This window comes from Orycteropus afer, unplaced genomic scaffold, assembly GCF_000298275.1.
Source record: "Orycteropus afer afer isolate SDZICR_OR568_19922 unplaced genomic scaffold, OryAfe1.0 scaffold00223, whole genome shotgun sequence".
In the NCBI taxonomy this organism is placed as follows: domain Eukaryota; kingdom Metazoa; phylum Chordata; class Mammalia; order Tubulidentata; family Orycteropodidae; genus Orycteropus; species Orycteropus afer.
Genome location: NW_006921810.1, coordinates 1,497,660 through 1,519,598, shown reverse-complemented (window position 1 = coordinate 1,519,598; position 21,939 = coordinate 1,497,660). Strand labels below are relative to the sequence as shown.

The window sequence follows — 21,939 nt, the reverse complement described above, 5'->3', positions numbered from 1 at the left end:
CATCAGTGGTACTCCTTAACTCTAGGGAGCTAGAAGACTGTCCTTATAACCACACTCACATCATTTACCTCAAATAGCCCTTTTTCATTTTCCAACTCATGAATAAGATAATACTTTGTTAATTCTGTTTCAGCAAACTTCTGCAAGTTGTTTTATTTACAATGCCAGCTTTTAAAAGGTTGCTAAACTAAAGTTAACTAGATAGTAAACTAGGCAGAAATCACTTTACAAAGAGGGAAATCCAAATGCCACTTTCTATAGAGAACCCACAGTTCAGTTTTATTTAGAGCAAAGAAAAAAACAAAACAAAACAAACAAACAAACAAACAAAAAAAACCGACTTTTGATCACACTAGAAGAAAATCAGTTATAGGTTTTGGAATCCATACTCAAACTACACATGCAATGAAGACAATATTCTGCTAACACAATTGATTTGCTGCTGCATTTGTCTACTGTTTGTCTAATATTAACAATTATAAACAGAGCAGTGCAACTAGTATTTGGAATAACCCTTACAGTGTTTAGTGTCAAGCACATTTCACTTCTCTTCACACCACTGGTTCTCTTTGCGTACCTAGGCTTCTTCCTCTTCAGTGAAATCATTTTTGATATTGAAGGTCTCGTGAATCTCCTCAGGAGTTTTCCCCTTGATCATGTTGGCAACAGTCTTGCATGTAACATAACATCAAGCAAACCTTTGATGTCTAAGCAGTTTGCAGTCAGAATAAGTTCAAAAAGTGTTCCCTGGTCAACTCTCAGGAATTCTTGGTCCCAAACTGGGATATCATCTATTCTCTTTTCTTTGTTCTCATCCTCAGGAGGAGGAGGGTGATGCTTATGGTGGGTGCACCACTGAATGACCTTTTTTAGTATTGCTGCATTAACATCTGGTAGAGGAACTGGGTCATCATCTCCTTCATCATCCATTCCCAAATCTTGTAACATGGTCTTGATAGTCACAGATTGTTTGGCAATTTCCACATCAACTTCAAATATCTCTCCATCAGAACTCTGCAACTTAATTGAAGGCATGGTGTCTGGGCTCAAGAAGACAGTGGACTGGAGGCTGGCAAGAGCTGGGCTGTGTCAGCACAAGCAGAAAAGAAAGGCAGAGAACAAGGCCACTACTGTGGCGCCGTGTGGAGTTGGCCTTTATAGGGGTGGGAGAAAGCACGGACTAGAATGAAACTCTTGACGTTCACTGTGTGTGTAATATTTTTCCTTGAAGTTTATTTCTGGGAATTGGATCAATGTGACAGACAATTGTGGGAATTATTGCTTTTTAACTTACATTATCAAAACATTTGTTTTTGAAATGTATACTTTTATATATCTTGAATAAAAAAATTTATGAATTATTGCTTATATTTAGACTTTATTTTACCCTAAGGAGCTTTGTGGTGTAGCGGTTAAGGCATTTAGCTGTTAAACAAAAGATCAGTGGTTGGAACCCACCAGCTGCTCCGCAGAAGAAAAATGAGGCGGTCTGCTTCTGTAAAGATTTACAGCCTTGGAAACCCAATGGGGTTTCCTTTGAGTCGGAATTGACTCAATGGCAGTGAGTTTGGTTTATTTTATTTCTTTTCGTATTTTACCCTAATTTAATATTTTATTCTTTATACAAGAAGAACAATAGGTTGGGAAGGGTTTATAGAGAGTGCCCTTAAACTCCGTCAGCCTTCTATATGGCATTAATTGGCTCATGCTTTAAAATGTACTTTATAGTCTTCAAGGAAAGTTGATTCTTTCTTAGTTTTATTATTCTGCCAAAACATGCTGAAAGATAACTTTTAAATACATGTGTGGTAATAGCTAATGGGCACATCAATTTAAGAGCAGAAAGACATTCTTGCTTACTTTCTAGACTGGCAATTTCTGGATGACTTAAGAATGTATATGTATTAGTGTAAAATATCATCCTTTTCTTATATGGTAAATGTAGCAGGAAGATCTCAGAGTAGCTCAGCTGTGAACCAGAACACATGATGGTAGAGAGAGGGAAGCTTAGAAGACTATGCAGAAGAGAAGGAATAGAATATTAAAGAAGATGTTGATGGAAAAAAGAATTAGTAAGAAGCTAGAAAGCAGTATCAGTATTAGGATCACCTGCACAGAGATGACAGCAAGATTTGGATTCAGGTAACATTTTTAGAGTATATGATACTTTCATTCCAGTGTTATCACATAAATGTCAAGCTTGAAATAATTCAACTGCAAGTGATTTTCCATCTGGAGTATAGGCAATTGAGGAAATTTTGAAGGTGTGAGCTTTAGTGGCTGGCATGGTGCTAGGTGCTTTCATTAGTGTAAATCGGAACTGACACAAGCAAATGACATATTGCACAATGGCTATAAAAGGCAGATAGGAATTCCTGAGGAGAAAGCAAATGAAGAATCATTAGAAAGAAACAGAGTTTCTTTTATTATAGAAAATACTTTTCTATGCTCTTAGAGTTATAATTAATATCTTTTTCCCTCATAGTGGAAAGCTCATGATGGCATTATTTTAAAAGTAGATTGGAACTCAGTTAATGACCTTATTTTATCTGCTGGTGAAGACTGTAAATATAAGGTATGTAATGTTTGAATTTATCACCTAGTTGAAAGAATAGAATTTGAGTGAAAAGTATTTAGCATATGCAAATATTCTTTTAGTTACTCACTTTATGCATGTCTTTTAATGCTAAGAATATAGCAAATTGTTATTTTATACTTTTAACTGATACTTATTTTAACTGATATTTTAAATTGCTGCTTTTATAAAGACTATCTCATTGACCTATAGGATTTGGTTACAAAGTGGGAACATAAATATAGCTCCTAGTTTTAGTGACTCAATGTAAATCAATCTATGTAATAAATCAGAAGCTCTGGTGGCGTAGTGCCTAAGGCATTTGACTGCTAACCAGAAGGCTGGTGGTTCAAACCCACCAACCACTCCTTGGAAGGAAGATTGTGCAATCTACTTCCGTGGTGATACTGCCTCCAAAACCCAAGGAGGGGTTGCTTTGAATCAGATCTGACTCGATGGCAGTGAGTTTTTTTTTGGTATGTAATAAATTAAAAAAAAATCAATCCAACTGGTTGAACAGTTTCAGACCAAGATAGTTTGTAGGGAAGAATAAGATTGAATGTAACAGTAGTTAGAAGAAATTTACTTGAAATAAACACTTGTAAAGAACGTTGGTAGAGCACTTACTGGCCAAGAAAATTTTTAAGCGAAGACCTGAAAATTACAGAACTTTAAAATATTAAATTTTAAAAAATTATAATTAAAGTACACGTAACAAAAAATTTGCTGTTTCAACATTTTTTACATGTACAATTCTGTGACATTAATTATGTCCTTTATATCTTCTCCATCATCACTATCCATTTCCAAATTTTTCCCTTATCCTTAACAGAAAGTTAGTGTCCTCTAAGCAATGGTGCCTCCTGAGGACTCATGCCATAGTAACCACTAATAAACTTTGGTTGCTGTAGATCTGCCAGCATGTTGCAGCATGTATCAGGACTTCATTTCTCTTTATGGCTAAGTAATATTCCATTGTATGTTTTGTTGTTGTTACGTGCCGTCGAGTGTACCCGACTCATAGCAACCCCTCCTTGGGTTTCCGAGGCAGTATCACTACGGAAGTAGATTGCCCCATCTTCCTTCCGAGGAGTGGCTGGTGGGTTTGAACCGCCAGCCTTCTGGTTAGCAGTCAAGTGCCTTAGCCACTATGCTACTAGAGCTCCTATTGTATGTGTAGACCATGTTTTGTTTATCCATTTATCTATTGATGGATGTTCAGGTTGTTTCCACCTTTTGGTTATCGTGAATAGTACTGCAGTGAGTGTTAGTGTACAAGTATCTGTTTGTGTTCCTGCTTTCAGTTCTTTTGGTTATATAGAAATGAAATTGCTGGATCATATGGTAATTATATGTTTAACTTTTTGAGAAACTGCAGAAGTTTTCCACTATTTTACAATTCCACCAGCACTTGATGAGAATCCCAATTTCTCCACATCCTTGCCAACTTTGATCATTTTCTGATCATAGATAACCTAGTGGAGGTGAAATGGTATCTCATTGTGGTTTTGATTTGCATTTCTCTAAAGACTAATGATGTTGAGCATCTTTTCATGTGCTTTTTGGCCATTTGTATATCTGCTTTGGTGAAATATCAAGACTTTTGCCCACTTAAAATTTTTTTTGTCTTTTCTGTGTGAAAGATACTAAATTTAAAAGGACTTAAAGTGGGTAGGTTTTATGTTTAATGAAAGATTCAGTAAAACCTGAATATTATCATAGTGTTATCATAAAATTCTTTTTGAGATACTAAGTTTCAAGGAATACTGCTTCTTTCCCTTTGCTTGTGAGTAAAGATACTTAATTCCTAATGTTATAGAATGATGATTTGTAAGTCTTGATAATTTACTGGAAGGACAGACTTGTTTGTAATAATGTGGTAGCTGTTAGAAAAGATAAAAACAATAATTTCCTTTTGTAGGTGTGGGATAGTTATGGCCGCCCGCTGTACAATTCACAACCTCATGAGCATCCTATTACCTCTGTTGCCTGGGCTCCAGATGGAGAATTATTTGCTGTTGGATCGTTTCATACTTTACGCTTGTGTGATAAAACTGGGGTAAGTTATAGTGGTGAGCAGTCACAGATGTGCCATCATAAATGTGGAATGCACAACACATATGGTTCTCAATCTTTAAAAAGCATTTTCAACGAATTTTTCTGACTAAATCTTTCTTATTTGTCTTAATATACTGGTTCTATCAATTCCAGATTTATGGGACCATATTAAGTATTAAGAATGGGCATGTTCTCTACTATTTCTCTTTCTGGAAATACTTACTTTGAGCATGATTTTGAAGGATGGACAAAGTCATTAAAGTATTAAAATTTATGCCCAACCAATATGGAGAGTGCAGTTTTAAACTTTTTTTTTCTGAAATGTTAACATGTTTCATACAAAAATTTTAGTTGTATATTTTTAGTAAGGAATTAATACTAAGCAAAAAATACAGTGGTTTTAAAACCAGAGGACATCTTTTGGTCATTAATTCTTATTTGAATACATGTGATAATTTTTCCTCAAAGAAAAATATGCACTACTTCATACAAATTTTGTTTAGAACCTAGGCAGACAGCCAAGCCTAGCAACATTTATCCATTGTCTTTGAGGAATGAGTTGCTACAATGAAATGCCTCAGAAGCAGTAGCATTAAGTGGCAAAAAGAATTTGAGTGAGGCTGTTTTATACTACTCCTAACTATGAGGAAAGCACATAACTGTGGCTCATTTTCCTCAAATGCAAAATAAGACAGTTAACTTAGAATTTTAGAAGTTTATAAATGATCTTTTAAGTATTTTGGATATTTGTTTCTTAGCACATAATATATAAGGTTCTCTGCCTGGCTTTGGAAACCCTCTGAGACTTGGCACCATAAAATCTATTCAGTCTTTTCTCCCACAACTCCCTACTGAGTATCTGTGCTCAGATCAGGCTGAATACTGGCTGTTGAATCTTTCCTGCCCCTGACTAATGTTCTCTTCCTCTCACTCATGTTCTCTTTTCTTGGAATACTCTCAATTATGTCTTAAACTTAACTAAATTCTACCTTCGAGGCCTATCTCATGTTTGATTTCTTTTTATGATCCCTCCTGTAGACAATCCATAGTTTTTTGTTTTTTAAATTTTCTGTCATCTAGGTCACAGATATAATATCAGGATGTTCAGATCATCTCATCATTTAGGAACTTTTACCTCTGGTTGCCTATCACTGAGCTAATTCTGTGTAGTCTCAATCTTCATAATTTATTATGTTGTTATATGATCTACTTTAGTTTCATGTATATTATGACTCAAAGCACTTACTGATGAAGATTGAAGACTACCATCTGCAGTATGGATTACACCTTAATATAAAAAAAAAAAAATCCTCACAACTCGTCCAGTAAACTTCTTCATGATAAATGGAGAAAAGATTGAAGTTGTCAAGGACTTCATATCACTTGGTTCTACAATCAACACCAATGGAAGCAGTAGTGAAGACATCAAAAGACATATTGCATTGGGCAGATCTGCTGCAAAAGACTTCTTTTAAGTGATGAAAGAGCAAAGATGTCTCCATGAAGACTAAGATGAGCCTAACCCAAGCCATGGTATTTTCAGTCACCTCTTAAGGCATGTGAGAGCTGGACAATGAATAAGGAAGACCGAAGAAGAGTTGATGCTTTTGAGTTGTGGTGTTGATGAATACTGAGAAACTGGTCTGCTAAAAGGACTAACAGATCTGTCCTGGAAGAGGTACAGCCGGAATCTTCCTTCGAAGCGAGAATGCCCAGACTTTGTCTCACCTACTTTGGTCATCTCTGGAGAAGGATATCATGCTTGGTAAAATGGAGAGTCAGTGAAGAGGGGGAGGGCCCTCAATGAGATGGATTGACTCGGTAGCTGCAACGATGGGCTCAGGTATAGCAAGGATCATGAGGCTGGCACAGGACCGGGCATTGTTTCATTCTGGTGTGCATAGGGTTGCTGTGAGTCGGAGACGACTCGATGACACCTAACAACAACATATTATGTTTGATTCCCTAGTTTACAGTATCCCATAGCTTAATTATTCTATACTTACTATCTATACAAAATTATAGATAATAATTTATTAATAATTTAAGCATAATTTTAATTTACCATTTTGGTGGTGCAAAAAGGGCATGGAGGTCACATATTCTGACCTCCTCTAACCCCACAAGAGGAAGACAGAATCACTATCAGTAAGCCAAGGCCTGTTACTGCAAGGCCAGGCATGCTGCCTCCCTCCAGCCCTTTCATCAACTGTTCCTTCCAAAGCACCCTCCACCTCTCTCCTGGGTTCAATAATTCACTGCAGTGGCCACACAGAACTCACAGATTATGGGGTTTATTAGGGAAGCCCAGGCTACAATTCGAGTTCAGGAAAAAATGCTCAGTCTCTCTCCCCAGCCCGCCGTCTCTCAACAGTCCCTTACAGTCTTTCTCCCAGTGGTGTGTGTCCCTCGGTGTCACTCTTAGCAATGCGTGTCTCTTGCATCTCTTTCCCAGCAGCGTGTGTCTCGCAGGAGCGTGTCCTTCCTCAGCCAGCAGTCAGAGCGATTTCTGCCTCTAGGGGCCTCCTTTTGAGCCCGGCCTGGCCAAACCAACGAATCATAATATCAGAATTAAGGAGCTCTGATAGCATAGTGCCTAAGGCACTTGACTGCTCACCAGAAGGCTGGCGGTTCAAACCCACCAGCCACTCCTCGGAAGGAAGGTTGGGCAATTCTACTTCCGTAGTGATACTGCATCGGAAACCCAAGGAGGGGTCGCTATGAGTCAGGGCTGACTCGACAACAAACAACAACAACAACAACAAGCACCTGAAAGAGAGCAGGAACCTCCCAAAATATTGCTTTGTGTTGCGCCCAACAGAAATACCCCAGGTGGATAACTTTTACAATCAGGAGCTCCTCAGTTGCTCACAGCAAATTCCACCACAGAGTTTACAAAGACTTTTGGCTAGAAAAGCCATACCAGGTAATTTACTACACTGCAGACCACCCTCTGGCTTTTCTAGCCATTATCCCATCCCTTTTATACTTCAAAAATTAACATCCCTTCACCATCAGTTTACAAATACCACACCCATGAAAGCGTGTAAGCGAGACACTTCATGCCTTTATCTCCCCCCATTTTAGAGAGCCAATTTCTAATTTGCCAATCCCTATCAAACCAGTACTCTGAGTAGACAAACATGGTCCTTTCTCTCTGTAGAATCTTCTGTTCTGCTTGGAAACTTCAGGCATCTGGATCCATAAACAAGCAAAGTCCAGCCCAGCACAAGCCATCAAATTGCAGCAACTTAACACCAGTTCAGTGTCAAACATCTCCCCTTTGTTTGGTCGGGTTCTGGTCAGCTCAGCCCTAGCCATCCCAGCTAGGTCATGGGTACCAGCTGCCAAGTCTGGGAGTCACACTCTTCCCTTCACTTCAGATCAGCCAGTACCTTCTCTCACATTCTCAGACACATTCTTTCAGACTGCCAAATAGATGCCAATGAGTTCAATAATTCCCTATAGTGACTCACAGGATTCCTGAAGAGTTTTTACATAAATTACTGATTTATTATAACCAGAAAGGATACAAGAGACATGTAAGATGAGGCCCAGGAAGGGTCCCAGTACACAGCTTCCATGTTCCTAGGGATGCATCACCCTCCTGGAAGTAAATGTTTTCACCAACCAGAAAGCCCCATCTGAGCCTCTGTGTTCTAGGGCTTTACTAAGCTAGTCCATGCTCCTTTGTGGGCTCTCTAGCCAGACCAGCATCTCAGGGGCTGTCAATTACTTGGGGGAAATTCCCTAAGTTCCCCCCACCCCCCCAAAAAAAAAAAACATGGGCAAAAGGCCACACAAAGGAATTCATTGCACCATAGTGCTATACAGGAGATTTTTATAAGCAGTGTGAAGGTGTGACAGAACCTAACTCTGCCTCAGGACATTTAATGGAAATATTTTCTAAAGGCAATGATATTTAAGTTGAGGCTTAAAGAATTAGTAGTTCTGCAAAGAGACAAGGTTGGGAGAAGGGCATTACAGGCAGAAGGAACCTCTTGTGCATCAGTGTTTAAAAGAGTATTTTGCTTTTGTGCATTGTCAATAAGATTTTGAATGGGATAGTACTAGAAGATGATACAGAAAAGATATTCTAGGCCAGATCCATGGTTACCATATAAAAAGAGTCTAGATTTTAATCTTCAGAACTGTGGTTTTGTAATTATTTTAGAGGTTGCTGTGAGGTAAAAAAGAGGTGAGGGGGCTGAGCTTCTGGCCCACCTCTTTACCCACAGCCAGAGAACTCCTCGTTGATCTGGTCTACTGTTTGAACGTCCGTAAAGTTTCCTTTGAGTAAAAGATCTCACACCTAAAAGTAAGGAAGTTGGAAAACCATTACGTTACTCAGTATAGAGTCTTGGATGATTTTTAAGGTTTGAGTAGTAACATGATAAAATTGAAATATTGGAAATATTAGTTTGGTATCAAAGAAACAGTGGTACAGAAGAGGGAACAGGTCATGTTATTTTAAGGCAAGGGATTATAGTCGATTAGGAAAATGAAAACTTCACCGTGGCTGCAGTAGTTTGGATTTTATCCTGAGGGCAATGGTGACCCCTGGTCCCTTTTAAGCAAACCTTGGAGAACCGGTTCATTTAGGTTTGACCTCGCTGGGAATTTGCATTTGTACCCCTGGTGTACTGAATCAGCATCTATGTTTTAATAAGATCCCCAGGTGATTCTTGGGGTGTAGATTCTGATCTGGGGTAGAAATCAACCAGTTCAAAGCTCTGATTTAAATTTTTTTTTATTAGATTTTTATTTTTGAGGAAGTATACTCTGAGGTCAGCATGGAGAGTGGATTGGAGTGAAGACAGAATGGCTAATTAGAAGGCTTGTTGCAATAGTCCAAAAAAAAAAAGATGTGGGCCTGAATAATAGGGAGTAGCAGTAGGATGAAAAGAAGGAGATAAACCTTTGGTATAAGAGTGGAAAGAGTCAAGAATAGTTACTCAGGTTTCTATTTGAGTAACATACTATCTGGGGAATAACTCTATTCACTAAGATATATAAATACTATAGGCATTTTGAGTCAAATACAAATTACTTGTACAAGTCCTTCCTGTGCGGTTTTTTTTTTTTTTTTTTTTAAATGCCAAGCAGACGTATCCTTGATGGAGTTTATTTTCTTGTAGATGAGACAGATATTAAATGATTAACTACTTACACACTCAGTTATTTCATTCTATTTGTAATAAATGTTACGACGGAGATAGGTATAGGCTAGGCTACTCCCAGTAATAAGAACTAATCTACCAGGAGAGTCAAAGTAGATTAGTGTGATGAAAGGTAAGACTGGAACCCTTACTGAGATTTCACCTTTCTACCCTTACCAAGTAAGTGGTGTCAGTTTAGAGCAGAAAATTTAAATCAGCCGGTGCTGGTTTGCTTTTTTCACACAATTGTTTATATTTTTAAAAAATTTACAAGTAAATACATGTTTTCTTCAAATCTGGAAAGTTAGATGTAGTCCCTTGTTGCTTTTTGTTTTTCTCACAATCTATAACTTAAAATTGTCTAATTAATAACGTTGTTGTTGTTATGTGCCGTCAAATCGGACACGACTCATAGCGACCCCTCCTTGGGTTTCTGAGGGAGTATCACTATGGAAGTAGAATAGTAACCATTTATCCAAGACCAGATTTTGTGGAAGAATATCAGTGTTGGATATTATAGGAGTCTGGTCATCAGGAATGATCTATACTCTAACATTTTCTATAAATTTATCAGATTTGTATTTAGTTTTGAGAGCTATTCACAAGTTTTTCGTTAAATGCAGTGTGTCTTAATCAACATTTTATTCTTATTTCAGCTTCCTTGACAGAAATAGGATAGAAATTTGTAACATAAGCTGCAAAGAATGATGGTATAAAATTCCAGATTACTTTTCAAAGTATTAAGCCTAAGAAAATGTTATTTTCTTTTGTTTTTCAAGAGGTGTTTCTAGTGGTGAAAAGGAGCTCAGTCATATGGTAGCTGCTAACAATAGATTTAGTTTTTATTTAGAATATGCTTCTTACTGTGCAAATATGTAACTAGGTCAATGACATGAATATTTGAAAAAGCAGAAATTCTTATTTTTTTGTGTAGGTACATTACTCTGAACTATTTTATATTATTAGCAGCCTTTGAGTTGGCCCCTGATTTAGTGTGACTCTATGAACAGCAGAAATGCCTGTCTTAGTTGCTCTAGAGATTGAAATACACATCCTTATTACAGTCTATTATTATCAGCAATTTACTACCTTAATAGAAATTAGGTTCATTTATGCTCTGTTCCTTTATGAGATTAACCTCTACATACACTGAGAACCGCATCAGACAATGTAATAATGTTTACTTTCAAGTATCAGACATAACTTTAAATTCTTTGTAAGAGTAGCTTGTTATATTTAAGCAGATATTTATTCCTTTTAGTGCTCTTTTTTTCTTTCTGTTATTTACTTTCTACCTGAAGATATTTCTCTAGCAACTTATTCAGAGTAGGTCTGCTGATGATTACTACTCTTAGTTTTTCTTTAAGACTGTCTTTTACTTTCAGTCCTGAGGGAAATATTTTTGATGAATATACATTCCCAGGTTGACATTTCTTTTCTTTTTTTTTTTTTAAGCACTTGAAAGTATTATACCATTTCTTTCTGAGCTCCATGTTTCTGATGAAAAATCCGTTGTTATTTGAATGTTTTGTTCTCTAGTAGATGATGCTCGTTTCTCTGTGGCTGTTACAAGGTTTAATCTTTCTCTTTAGTTTTTAGAAATTTGGTTGTGATGTATCTCAGCATGAATCTAATTGGGTTTTCTCAACTTCCTGAATTTGTGGGAATATATCTTTCATCAAATATGAGACATTTTCAGGCATTAGTTCTTTAAATATATTTTTAGCCCCACAGTTTCTCTTTATTTCCTAAGACTCTAATCTTTTGTTATAATCCCATAGGTGCTCGTGGCGCTATTCATTTTTTTTCCTTCAATTTATTTTTTCTTTATTGTACAGATAGAATAATTTTGTGTTGATCAGTCATCAAGTTCAGTGATTCTTTTCTTTGTCATCATTCTGTTTTTGAACCTATTCAGTGAATTTTGCTTGTTTATTTTGGTTATTGCATTTTCAGTTCTAAATTTCTATTTGATTCTTCTTTATATCTTCTATTTCTTTTCTGGGACTTTGTATTTTTCTTTTTGTTTCAGTAGTGCTTATAATTGCTTTTAGATCATTTTTATGACGTTATTATTCATTGCTGTTGAGTTGATTCTGACTAAGTGACACGATGTGTGCAGAATGGAACTGTTCCATATTGTTTTTAAAGGCCTTTTGAAAGCAAATCACCAAGCCTGTCTTCCAAATTTTTATGATAGGTGCTGTAAAATCCTTATAAAATAATTCTGACATCTGTATCAACTCTGTGTTGGTGTCCATTGATTTCTTTTTCTCATTTGACTTGAGAATTTTATGGTTCTTAGAATTAACAAATAATTTTGTATTATATCCTGGACATTTTGAATATTATGTGACTATGATTAGGAGACTCTAGTCTGCTGCAAAAGACTTTTTTCAAGTGATGAAGAGCAAAGATGTCTCCTTGAAGACTAAAGTGCACCTAACCCAAGCCATGGTATTTTCAGGCACCTCTTATGCATGTGAGAGCTGGACAATGAATAAGGAAGACTGAAGAAGAGTTGATGCTTTTGAGTTGTGGTGTTGCACAAGAATGCTAAGATTACTGTGGTCTGCTAAAAGGATTGAGAAATCTGTCCTGGAAGAAGTGCAGCTGGAATCCTGTTTGGAAGCGAGAATGGCCAGACTTTGTCTCACCTACTTTGGTCATGTTGTCTGGAGGAACCATTCCCTGGAGAAGGATATCATGCTTGGTAAAGTGGAGGGTCAATGAAGGAGGGGAAGGCCCTTAACGAGATGGATAGACGCAGTGGCTACAACGATGGGCTCAGATATAGCAGGGATCATGAGGCTGGCATAAAACCGGGCAGTGTTTCATTCTGCTGTGCCTGGGGTCACTGTGAGTTGGAGATGACTTGATGGTACCTAACAACAATGACAACAGTTTCCATCTAAATTTTATATTTGAGCAGCTTTGCTTAGTGCTTTCTTGGTCTGTGCCCTGTGATGTTTTGAGTTATGGGTTGCTTTAGCTTTCATGCCAAAATAAACACAAAAGAGGACAAAAGCCCAGAGAAATCACCACTAGATTGCTGCTCAAGTCCCAAGATCCCAGTTTTCCCTGCAAGGCACACAAAAAAAGCAAGGAAGTATTGCCCATTCACAAGATAAATAAATAAAGAACAGAAACTGAGGAAGCCCAAACTTTGGACTTACTAGACAAAAACTCTGAGCCAGCAGTATTAAACATGCTCAAAGGGCTTAGGAAACCATGGGCAAAGAAGTAAAGGAAATCAAAAGAACGATGTCTGAACAAATAGAAAATATCAATAGAGAGTTAGACATTTTAAAAAGGAATCAAACCAATATCTGGAGCTGAAAAAATGAGCAAATGATCAAAGAAGTGAAAGTGCCTCCACAACTCCAAAACATGCTCATTCTCTACAATAATGTTACATGCAAATAAACATCACAATGCAATGCCCTTTCCCATTCATCAGACTTGTGTGGGGAAATGAGCCTCCTCATAGAGTGTAAATGAAAGTGTTAATTGGTACAACCTTTCTCAAGAATAATTTGGCCTTAAAACTTTGAACCAACTATTACACCCTCAAGAAAGTATACAATGCACTGTGTATTCATTTTTAAATTTATTTTCATATTCATTCTTTCACCAACATTGAGAGCCTTTTACATACCAGGCATTGCCTTAAGTGTTAAAGAGTGTTAAAAATGCTCATAAACATTCATCCCTCTCCAGAAGAGAAGAGGAAACACAAGAAAAAGCACCTGGTGCAAAGCCCTAATTCCTGCTTCATGGATATGAAATGCCCAGGATGCTGTAAAATCCCCACAGTCTTTGGCCATGCACAAACAGTGGTTTTATATGTGGGCTGCTCCACTATCCTCTGCTAGCCTACAGGAGGAAAAACAAGGCTTACAGAAGGGTGCTCCTTCAGACGAAGCAGCACTGAAAGCACCCTAAATCAAGATGAGTGGGAAATCATCCTAATAAACACATTTTGGATTACAAAAACAAAAAACAAATGTTTTTGAGCATTTTTATTCCAGCAGGGGGAATACTACAAATAAACAAAATGATTGTATAATAAGTGTTAGTTGTTAATAAGTACTGTAAAAGATAAAGCTGAGTAAGGGAGATGGTATTGTTTTAGGTAAGATGGTCAAGGAATATCAAACATAAACTAAATGTACATTATTTGAGTGGTTAGTAAAGTAAACTATGGTACAAATGAGTTACTTTTGGAATAAAAATTAAAAATCATAAACTAATTTTTTCCTAGATTTCATAGTAAATTTTATCTTTACCTTAGATTTTTTAAGAAACTCATCATTCAAATATGTAAGATACAAATTTTCAAGTTAATGTAAAAACCAAAACCAAGCCATTTGCTATCAAGTCAGTTGATATAAATAAATATGCAAACTATATGAATGAAATATGTTACATTAAACGGAATAGGATTCAAGGGAACAGATCTGAATACATAAAGTAACTTTGGTTACATTTTTGATTAGCTAGCATAGTTGCTTTTTTTTATCAGCAGGTGGTGCTATTGCTTGTAGAGATAACTTTTGTGAAGCTCATTTTCTCTGCCTTGATGTTTAGTCATCACTATATAGTCAAACTTGTGAAAGCCAGAATGTATATAAGGTAGAAGCCTTTCAGAGAAAGAAAACTCAAATATTTTTCACTAAAGGAAGTGATAGAAAACTTTTGTACCTTTCAAAGGTGGCAAACTTGCAAGACCTGGACAGTTCCCTCGTGAGTCCAGTGGAGTTCCAGCTCTTACATGTTTCAATGTAAAAAGACATTTCTCCAATCAGACATGAATAAAAGATTCATCATCAATAAATTATTGTAAAAATTAATCAACAGTTACTGGACTTACTGCTATATGTAACTTTTCATTGTCAATGACACATACAGTTTAAGACAGCCTATAATTTGCTAATTCCTGGCATATAAAAGTATTGATCTTAAAAACTCACTTAGTGTACCTTAAAGAAATTTAAGAAACTTTGCATCTATTTTCTCTTCCACTTAAACTTTATTTCTGAATATATAATTTTATGAATTGAATTCACTGTCCTTGGCTAAAGATAGGCTTTGAGGATTCTTGTAGTCTAGAATATTTATATAAGGAGCCCTGATGGCACAATAGTTAAGCACTCAACTGCTAACACAAAGCCAGCTAGCAAAACCTACTAGCAGCTCTGCAGGAGAAAAGACCTGCCAATCTGCTTTTATAAAGATTATGTAAACCTTTAGGGCAGTTCTACTCTGTCCCATAGGATTACTATGAGTTAGAATCAACTTGATAGCATTTGAGAGATCCTGTTTTAATAGTTTTTCCAGTCAAGTCACTTTTTTTTTTTTTTTAAGCTTAAATATCTCATTTTCCTTTGGTGTAGTGGGTAAGGCATTCAGTTATTAACCCCAAGGTTGGTGGTTCAAACCCACCAGCTGCTCCATGGGAGGAAGATGAGGCAATCTGGTTCCATGAAGATTTACAGTCTTGGAAACCCAGTGGAGGTAGCTATGAGTTGGAATGGACTCGATGGCAGTGGTTTTGGCTTAGTTTTTTATTTCCCTTTTGGGAAAGCAGTAAACAATTTAACAGAATATAAATGAAACAAACAAAAATCTGATCTCTTCCCTCACAGAGATATAAATATAACATCCTTTAATAGGTCAAATATTTTATGGAAACATTCTCCATTGTTGTTCTCTGTATTGTACTGTATAGTATGATTTCTTCGATTTTATTATTTTTAAATGTAGGAATAGCATTGACATATTTTAGACCACTGGAGCCATGACTCCAATGGTGGATTTACAAAGTTGAAAAAGACCTCTGGGCTTTCAGGTTCCTCATCTACAAAATAAATAAACCAATTGTTGAGTCGATGCCAACTCATGACAGCCCCATGTGTATCAGAGTTGAGGATTTTCATTGGCTGATTTTTCGAAAGTAGATTTCTGGGTCTTAATTCCCAGATGTCCCTGGATGGACTCCAGTGCTTCAGTTAGCAGCCAAATGTTAACCATTTGTCCCATCCGAGAACTCCTACAAAATACATGGGTTGGGCTAACTGATCATTTCTCTTCCTTCTGCTCCACAGTTCTGATAACTTTTTCATGGGCACTGGTTGCTTGCTTTCTCTCATGAATAGAATTAGTGTGTTGTTTGTTTTTAAATATAAGCTTGTTATATATAAAGAAGCAACACTGTGTACATGGCATGCCAGAAGTAGGAAAAAAATCAAGTAGTGCTAGAGAAAAATGACTGATTCTATAACCTCAGATTTACTCTACAGTTTACTATAATTACAAGTAAACAAACTCATTAAGCAAAAAAAGGTAACTGGCTATAAGGATACAGGGATATATTCGAGAAGTCAGGGCAAGGGTTTAGCTAGTCTCCAGCAATCAGGAACTTGAGTGTGAGGAGGACACAGAACCTGTTCTCTTTGTGTCTTTTGCCTCTGCTTCTGTCTGCCTATCTGTGTCCTTTTCTTTCCCTGAAAACTGACCTTTTCTTTTTTTCAGCTCACATGGTAGAAAGTGGCCAGCATTAACAGCTTTCAAGTGTATATCTCCTTTACTAAGAGTCCATCCAGACTGGGACAAGAATCTTAGTTACAGTTTTAAATACCCCTAGGAAAGGAGCTCTGGTGGTGTAGTGAATAAGGTATTTGGCTATTAACCAGAAGGTAAGCAGTTTCAAACCCACCAGTCAGTCTGCAGAAGGAAGATGGGGCAATCTGCTTCTGTAAGGGTTTACAGCCTCAGGAACCCAAGGGGGTTTGCTATGAGTTGGAATTAACTTGATGGCAGTGAGTTTGGTTTAGGAAAGGGTCACTTGCCCAGCTATATGCCTGGTCTAATCAGATGTGGCCAGAATGGTAGAGGGTATGTTGTATAAACAGCTGCCAACAGTCTAAACACAGTAGCTGTATGTATTGCTGGTGAGGACCAGGTCTTTTTTGTTTTTTTAAGCTTGTTTTACATTCAATGTTACGTGTACATTTAGTTTCCCTCCCCATTTACCCTGTCCAACCCTAACCCAGTCTCCTCCCCTCACTACCCTGTAACCTCCCCCTGTGCCCCTCATATTTATGCACTCCTGTTTGTCCTGCATTACCTCAATCTGAATGTTGGTCCCCTGTGCCCCGTCCATTGCTCTAAGCCATGTATTACCATAGATTATGTGGGTGTGTCATCCTGGGTTGAGTAGTTTGCATATACATCTTGTTAACTCTTGGGCTGCAAACCAGCCCCTGGGGGTGAGTTTTATTCCAGGTGCAGAATGTATTCCAGGGCCATAGTATTGGGGTCTCACCAGACTTCCTCTGACCAGTAATTGTGGTCATTGTTGAGCTTTTGGATTATGTTCCATGTTTTTCCTCCCACTCTGTCCAGGATCTCCAGATTTGATCCTTTCCTGAGTGGTTGGCATTGGTAGCCGGGCACCATCTAATTCTTCTGGTCTCGAGGACCATTGTTTCCTAGGGCTGATTGCTTTCAAATGAGTCCCCTCTTTTTTTTTTTTTTGGCATTCTTCTTTGCTTCCGACCCTAGGTGCTAGGAGAGCTGCATCACAGATGGCCGCTTGAAAGCTTTTAAGACCCCAGTCGCTACTCAGCAATGTAGGATGCAGAACAAGGCTTTTATGTATTTTGTTGTGCAATTTGAGTCTGGTGTCCCCCAGCACTATGGTCCTGAGCCAGTAGATCTATTGGATCTCTCTTCCATAGTGTCTGGGTGTCTGTGACGGATTACTCTGTGTCTGTCTTCTGTTGTTTCTGTAAGGACTGCAGGTATTTTGTATGACTGGTGTCTGTGCAAGATGAGCCTCAGCTGAATCTATCCTTGGTCTAAATTATATTCCCGTTCACTGACCCCCATCTGATCCGCTCAGGTGTTTATGTGTTTATCTGTAGCCAGGTGTTTGGTGTTAACAGTAATACAGTATTGTTGACACAGTGGTTGGTATTAGCATCTGGAGGACCAGGTCTTATAAAATGAAGGAGGAGTGAGGCAGGCAACCCAATAGGTGGGTGTTTGTGTTTCAAAGTTGTTTTAACCTAATTTGTTAAGAGTTTTCAGTTTATTCTTCTGAGAGATTTTCTTTTTATATGAATAAGTTCCTGACTTTGTAATAAAAGGCAGTGAGAAAATTAGAAATGTGTTTTCAGATTTGCTATAAAATCAGTTGTGCTAAAAGCCATAAAGTATAAGCCATAAAGTAAGAGCACTGTGCTTCCTTTATGAGATTGTGCTGTCTACAACTGAGAAACTCAAAACAAAATACAAAATCAGATTTATATCACAGAATTTACTTTTAATTAAACCTAACACAGGTAGGTATGTTTCAGAATTTCAGACAGAAGACAGTGTTTTCGTTTTTATATTAGTGAATCATTTTGATTAGTTCATTGCTAGAATTGATCCATTTAGTCAGTTTGATCAATCTTTTTGAAGAGGCTAGTCATGAAATTTTTAAATTTTTGGCTTTTTGCTTGTTCCTTGAAATTTTTTAAACTTTTAGTAGTAAAGTTTGGTTAAAACATGGTTGAGATCTAGGCAGGGAAGCCTCCTAATGAATGATACAGGCATGTTCATTCATTCATTCATCCATTCAACAAATATTTATATGTGCTAAATTCTGTGTGTTTTTCTGGCTATTCAGATGTTGTGGTAGTTAAGGCTGTGTGTCAACTTGGCTGAGCCTAGCTGAGTGGCTGGGCAGCTAAAGGTAGTTACTCTCCATGATGAGACTGGCAATCAACTCCATGGTGGGATTTACCACTTCCTCACGGATGTGGTCTGCTTTCTGTATATAAGAAGTGGCTTTGGGAATAGTCTCTAGCTTATAGCACACTTGAACCCTGCATGCAGCTGTGTCGTTCAGCAGCCTGCCATGCTCTGCCAATCTTGGGACTTTTAATGGACTGGAATTAATAGCCTGTCATGTTGTTTGGTAACATGGAGACTGTGCCTTATTACTTGTTGACCTTGGGTTTGTCAGCCTTAGCAGCCAGCAGCTGTCTGAGTGAAGAAAAGTCTTCAGCTTCAGTGGGCCAGGAGTAGGAGGCAAAGCTGAAGCTCAAGGTTGAGGGGCTTTCACCCAACCCTAGAGCCTGACACTTTGAGCTTGGACTTAAAGCCTCCAAACTGTAAGAAAATAAACTCTTGTTTGTTTGAGCCATTCCATTTGTGGTGTGTCCCTGTCAGAGCAGCACTAGGTAACCAAAACAGAGATTAACACCCATTCCTGTCCTCTAGGAGTTCCTCATCCTCTGTTGAGAATACTGATGTGTAAACTGATCATTACATTACATGGTAAGGGTTATAAATGTCATGGGAGAACAGAGGAAGAATAGAATAATGGTAAATTTTCAGATATATCAGCTCTTATTTTTGATAAGATTAAATTGGTTAAAATAAAATTTCTGTCTGTAGTTGAGTAACTTAAAAATGTTAAAAATCTTTTTTTTTATGGACAGATAACATTTTTTATTTTGTAAACTTGAAGCAAAAATTTAAATTTGTTTTTTTATATTGTTACTTAGAAAAATCTAAGTCCCTTTGTCTAGAAGCACAGAGCTTTTATTTGTTTATTTATTTATTATTTGTGATTTGGGTGAAAGTTTATAGAGCAAATTCATTTTCCATATAGCAGTTCATACACATTTTGTTTTATGACACTGCTTGCAATCTCCATAATATAATAACTCTCTTCCTACTTCTTCCTTGTGGTTACCTTTTCCTTATGTCCTTCTTTCCTATGTATTCCTGCCCTGTGAGCTATCTTCCTGTGCAAATATTGCCCAAATATTCCATGGTTGATTGTTCTAAGGAGTGTACCTACATGTTGAAAATGTTCACCTTAAACTCCTGCCCGTTGTTGGGCTGGAAGCCACCAAACTGTGTTCAATTCCAGGGTGAGTAGAGGCCGTAGGCTCAGGGGTTTCACCAGTCTCTAGCAGACCAGTAAGCCTAGTCTTTTTCATGATTTTGAGTTTTGTTTTATATTTTCTTCCACCCTGTCCAGGATCTCCTATTTTTTATCCCTTTCCTAGTAGTTGACTGTGGTAGCTGGGCACCATCTAGTTCTTCTGGTCTCAAGATCATGTAGGCTGAGGTTCATGTGGTCTAGTAGTCCCTTGGACTAATTGTTTCCATTTATCTTTGGTTTTCTTCATTCTTCTTTGCTCTGGATGAGGAGAGACCAATTGTGGCATCTTAGATGGCTGCTTGCAAACTTTTAAGACCACAGTTGCTTTTCACCAAAGTAGGATGGCTTTTACTTGTTGTTGACAGATGTTTTTTTATACCACAATGCTAAAACCCTGCACATACTCCTGTAGCGCATTCATGTGAGCCAGCCTAGCTGTGACTCCTTGTATACAGTGTGTCATACTTCCTCCACTTCCATTTCAGTGAGAAGGCTTAGTTTCTTCTTTTAAAATCTCTTTCCTGTTTCCTTATAATAAATTCCTCATGAGTATTTAAATCAAATTCTAACATTCTCACATTCAGATTAGTCAGAGGTACTAATTATGTAAAAAATGTAAAATTTTTTATTTTGATTAAGAAAAGGATGTTATTTCTTACTATTTAATTGTCAATAGTTAAATAACTGTCCATTTCCTTTCTCCTCCTCTCTTTGTAAGAATTCTATAGACTTTTTCCAGACTAATAGGCCATGCCTAATTATTTTTGCAGTGTCATTTATTAGGGACTATAGATTTGACAATTTAAAATTGCTCCTTAAGGACATTTGCTCTATTATTCTCAGAGATCCATATTTTCTCTATAGGAGGACTCTGTCTCACAATTTAATACTTCATATTGTCAGGAAATATTCATGAAAAATGAGTTTTCTTCTTAATATAATTTCAATGCTTTTTATAGTTTACATAACAGTATTAAATGCATATATTTTTAAATTTTATTGTGATTTGAGTGAAAGTTTACAGAACAATTTCATTTTCCATATAGAAGTTCATATACATTTTATCTCATAACATTGACTGCAATTTCCCACAGTGTAACAGCTCTCTTCCTACTTCCTGCCCATAGTTACTTCTTCCCTGTATCCTTCTCTTCCATGCACTCGTATCCCCCGAGTGATCTCCCTGTGCATACGCTGCCCTTTGTTATCCCATGACTGATCTGTCCAAGGAGTGTCCACCCGATGTAAATGCTTAGCCATATGCTGGTCTTTTATTTGGCTGGAAGCCACAGGAGTGTGAGTTCAATTCCAGATCTGAAGGGCAGCTAGGGCTATTGTCTCAGGGGTTTCACCAGGCTCTATCAGACCAGGAGGCCTGGTCTTTTTTATTTATTTATTTTTTAAATGATTTTGAGTTTTGTTCCACATTGTTCTCCAACTCTATCCAGGATCCCCTACACAGATCCGCCTCCAAGTGGTTGATAGTGGTACCCAGCACCATCTAGTTCTTCTGTTCTCATGGTCAATGTAGGCTGACAATTGCATGGTCTACCAGTTCTTTGGACTGATTGTTTCTATGCATATTTGGTTTTCTTCATTCTTCTTTGCTCTGGATGAGGAGAATCCTATTGTTGCATCTAGATGGCTGCTTGCAAGCTTTTAAGACCCCAGTCAATACCCACCAAAGTAGGATAAATGCTTATTTTTTGATGTTACAAACCCATATTGGTTCCTTTTTTTCTTTTTAAAGCAACTTATTCAATAATTTTAAAATGTTTTTTTTTTATATCTTTAAGAATGCAGCACTAAATGACTTAAGACTACAACTACTATGTAGTTTCTTTTTAATTGTGACTAAGTCTTTTGAAAGCCAAAACCACAACTCCAAAACTACTTTTAAAAATGATAAGGATATTGTTTCAAATGTTTATGTTCATATATGAATCTTTAGAAAAAAAATGAATAAACTTCTTAAGTCAACTTTTTAAGTTGATTACTAATTTTTTTCTAATCTAGCTGTATAGTGGGTAGAATAATGGCTTCTTAAAGACATTCATGCCCTAAACTCCAGAATATGTGACCTGTTAAATTACATGGTGCAGCCGATGTTCATCGCAGCACTATTTACAATAGCCAAAACTTGGAAACAACCTAGATGTCCAACAACTGAGGAATGGATAACCAAACTTTGGTACATTCAC

At 37.2% G+C, this 21,939-nt stretch overlaps 1 protein-coding gene and 1 pseudogene across 1 annotated transcript in view; one reads left to right on the top strand and one right to left on the bottom strand.

Moving 5' to 3' along the window:
- IFT80 (intraflagellar transport 80) overlaps nucleotides 1-21,939 on the top strand; it is a 259,541-nt gene that overhangs the window by 115,335 nt on the left and 122,267 nt on the right. Inside the window, exons 6-7 of the mRNA XM_007948772.1 lie at nucleotides 2,486-2,575; nucleotides 4,497-4,634. Coding sequence (XP_007946963.1) covers nucleotides 2,486-2,575; nucleotides 4,497-4,634 — 228 coding nt within the window. The remainder of the gene's footprint in view (nucleotides 1-2,485; nucleotides 2,576-4,496; nucleotides 4,635-21,939) is intronic.
- LOC103203691 lies at nucleotides 578-1,035 on the bottom strand (annotated as a pseudogene).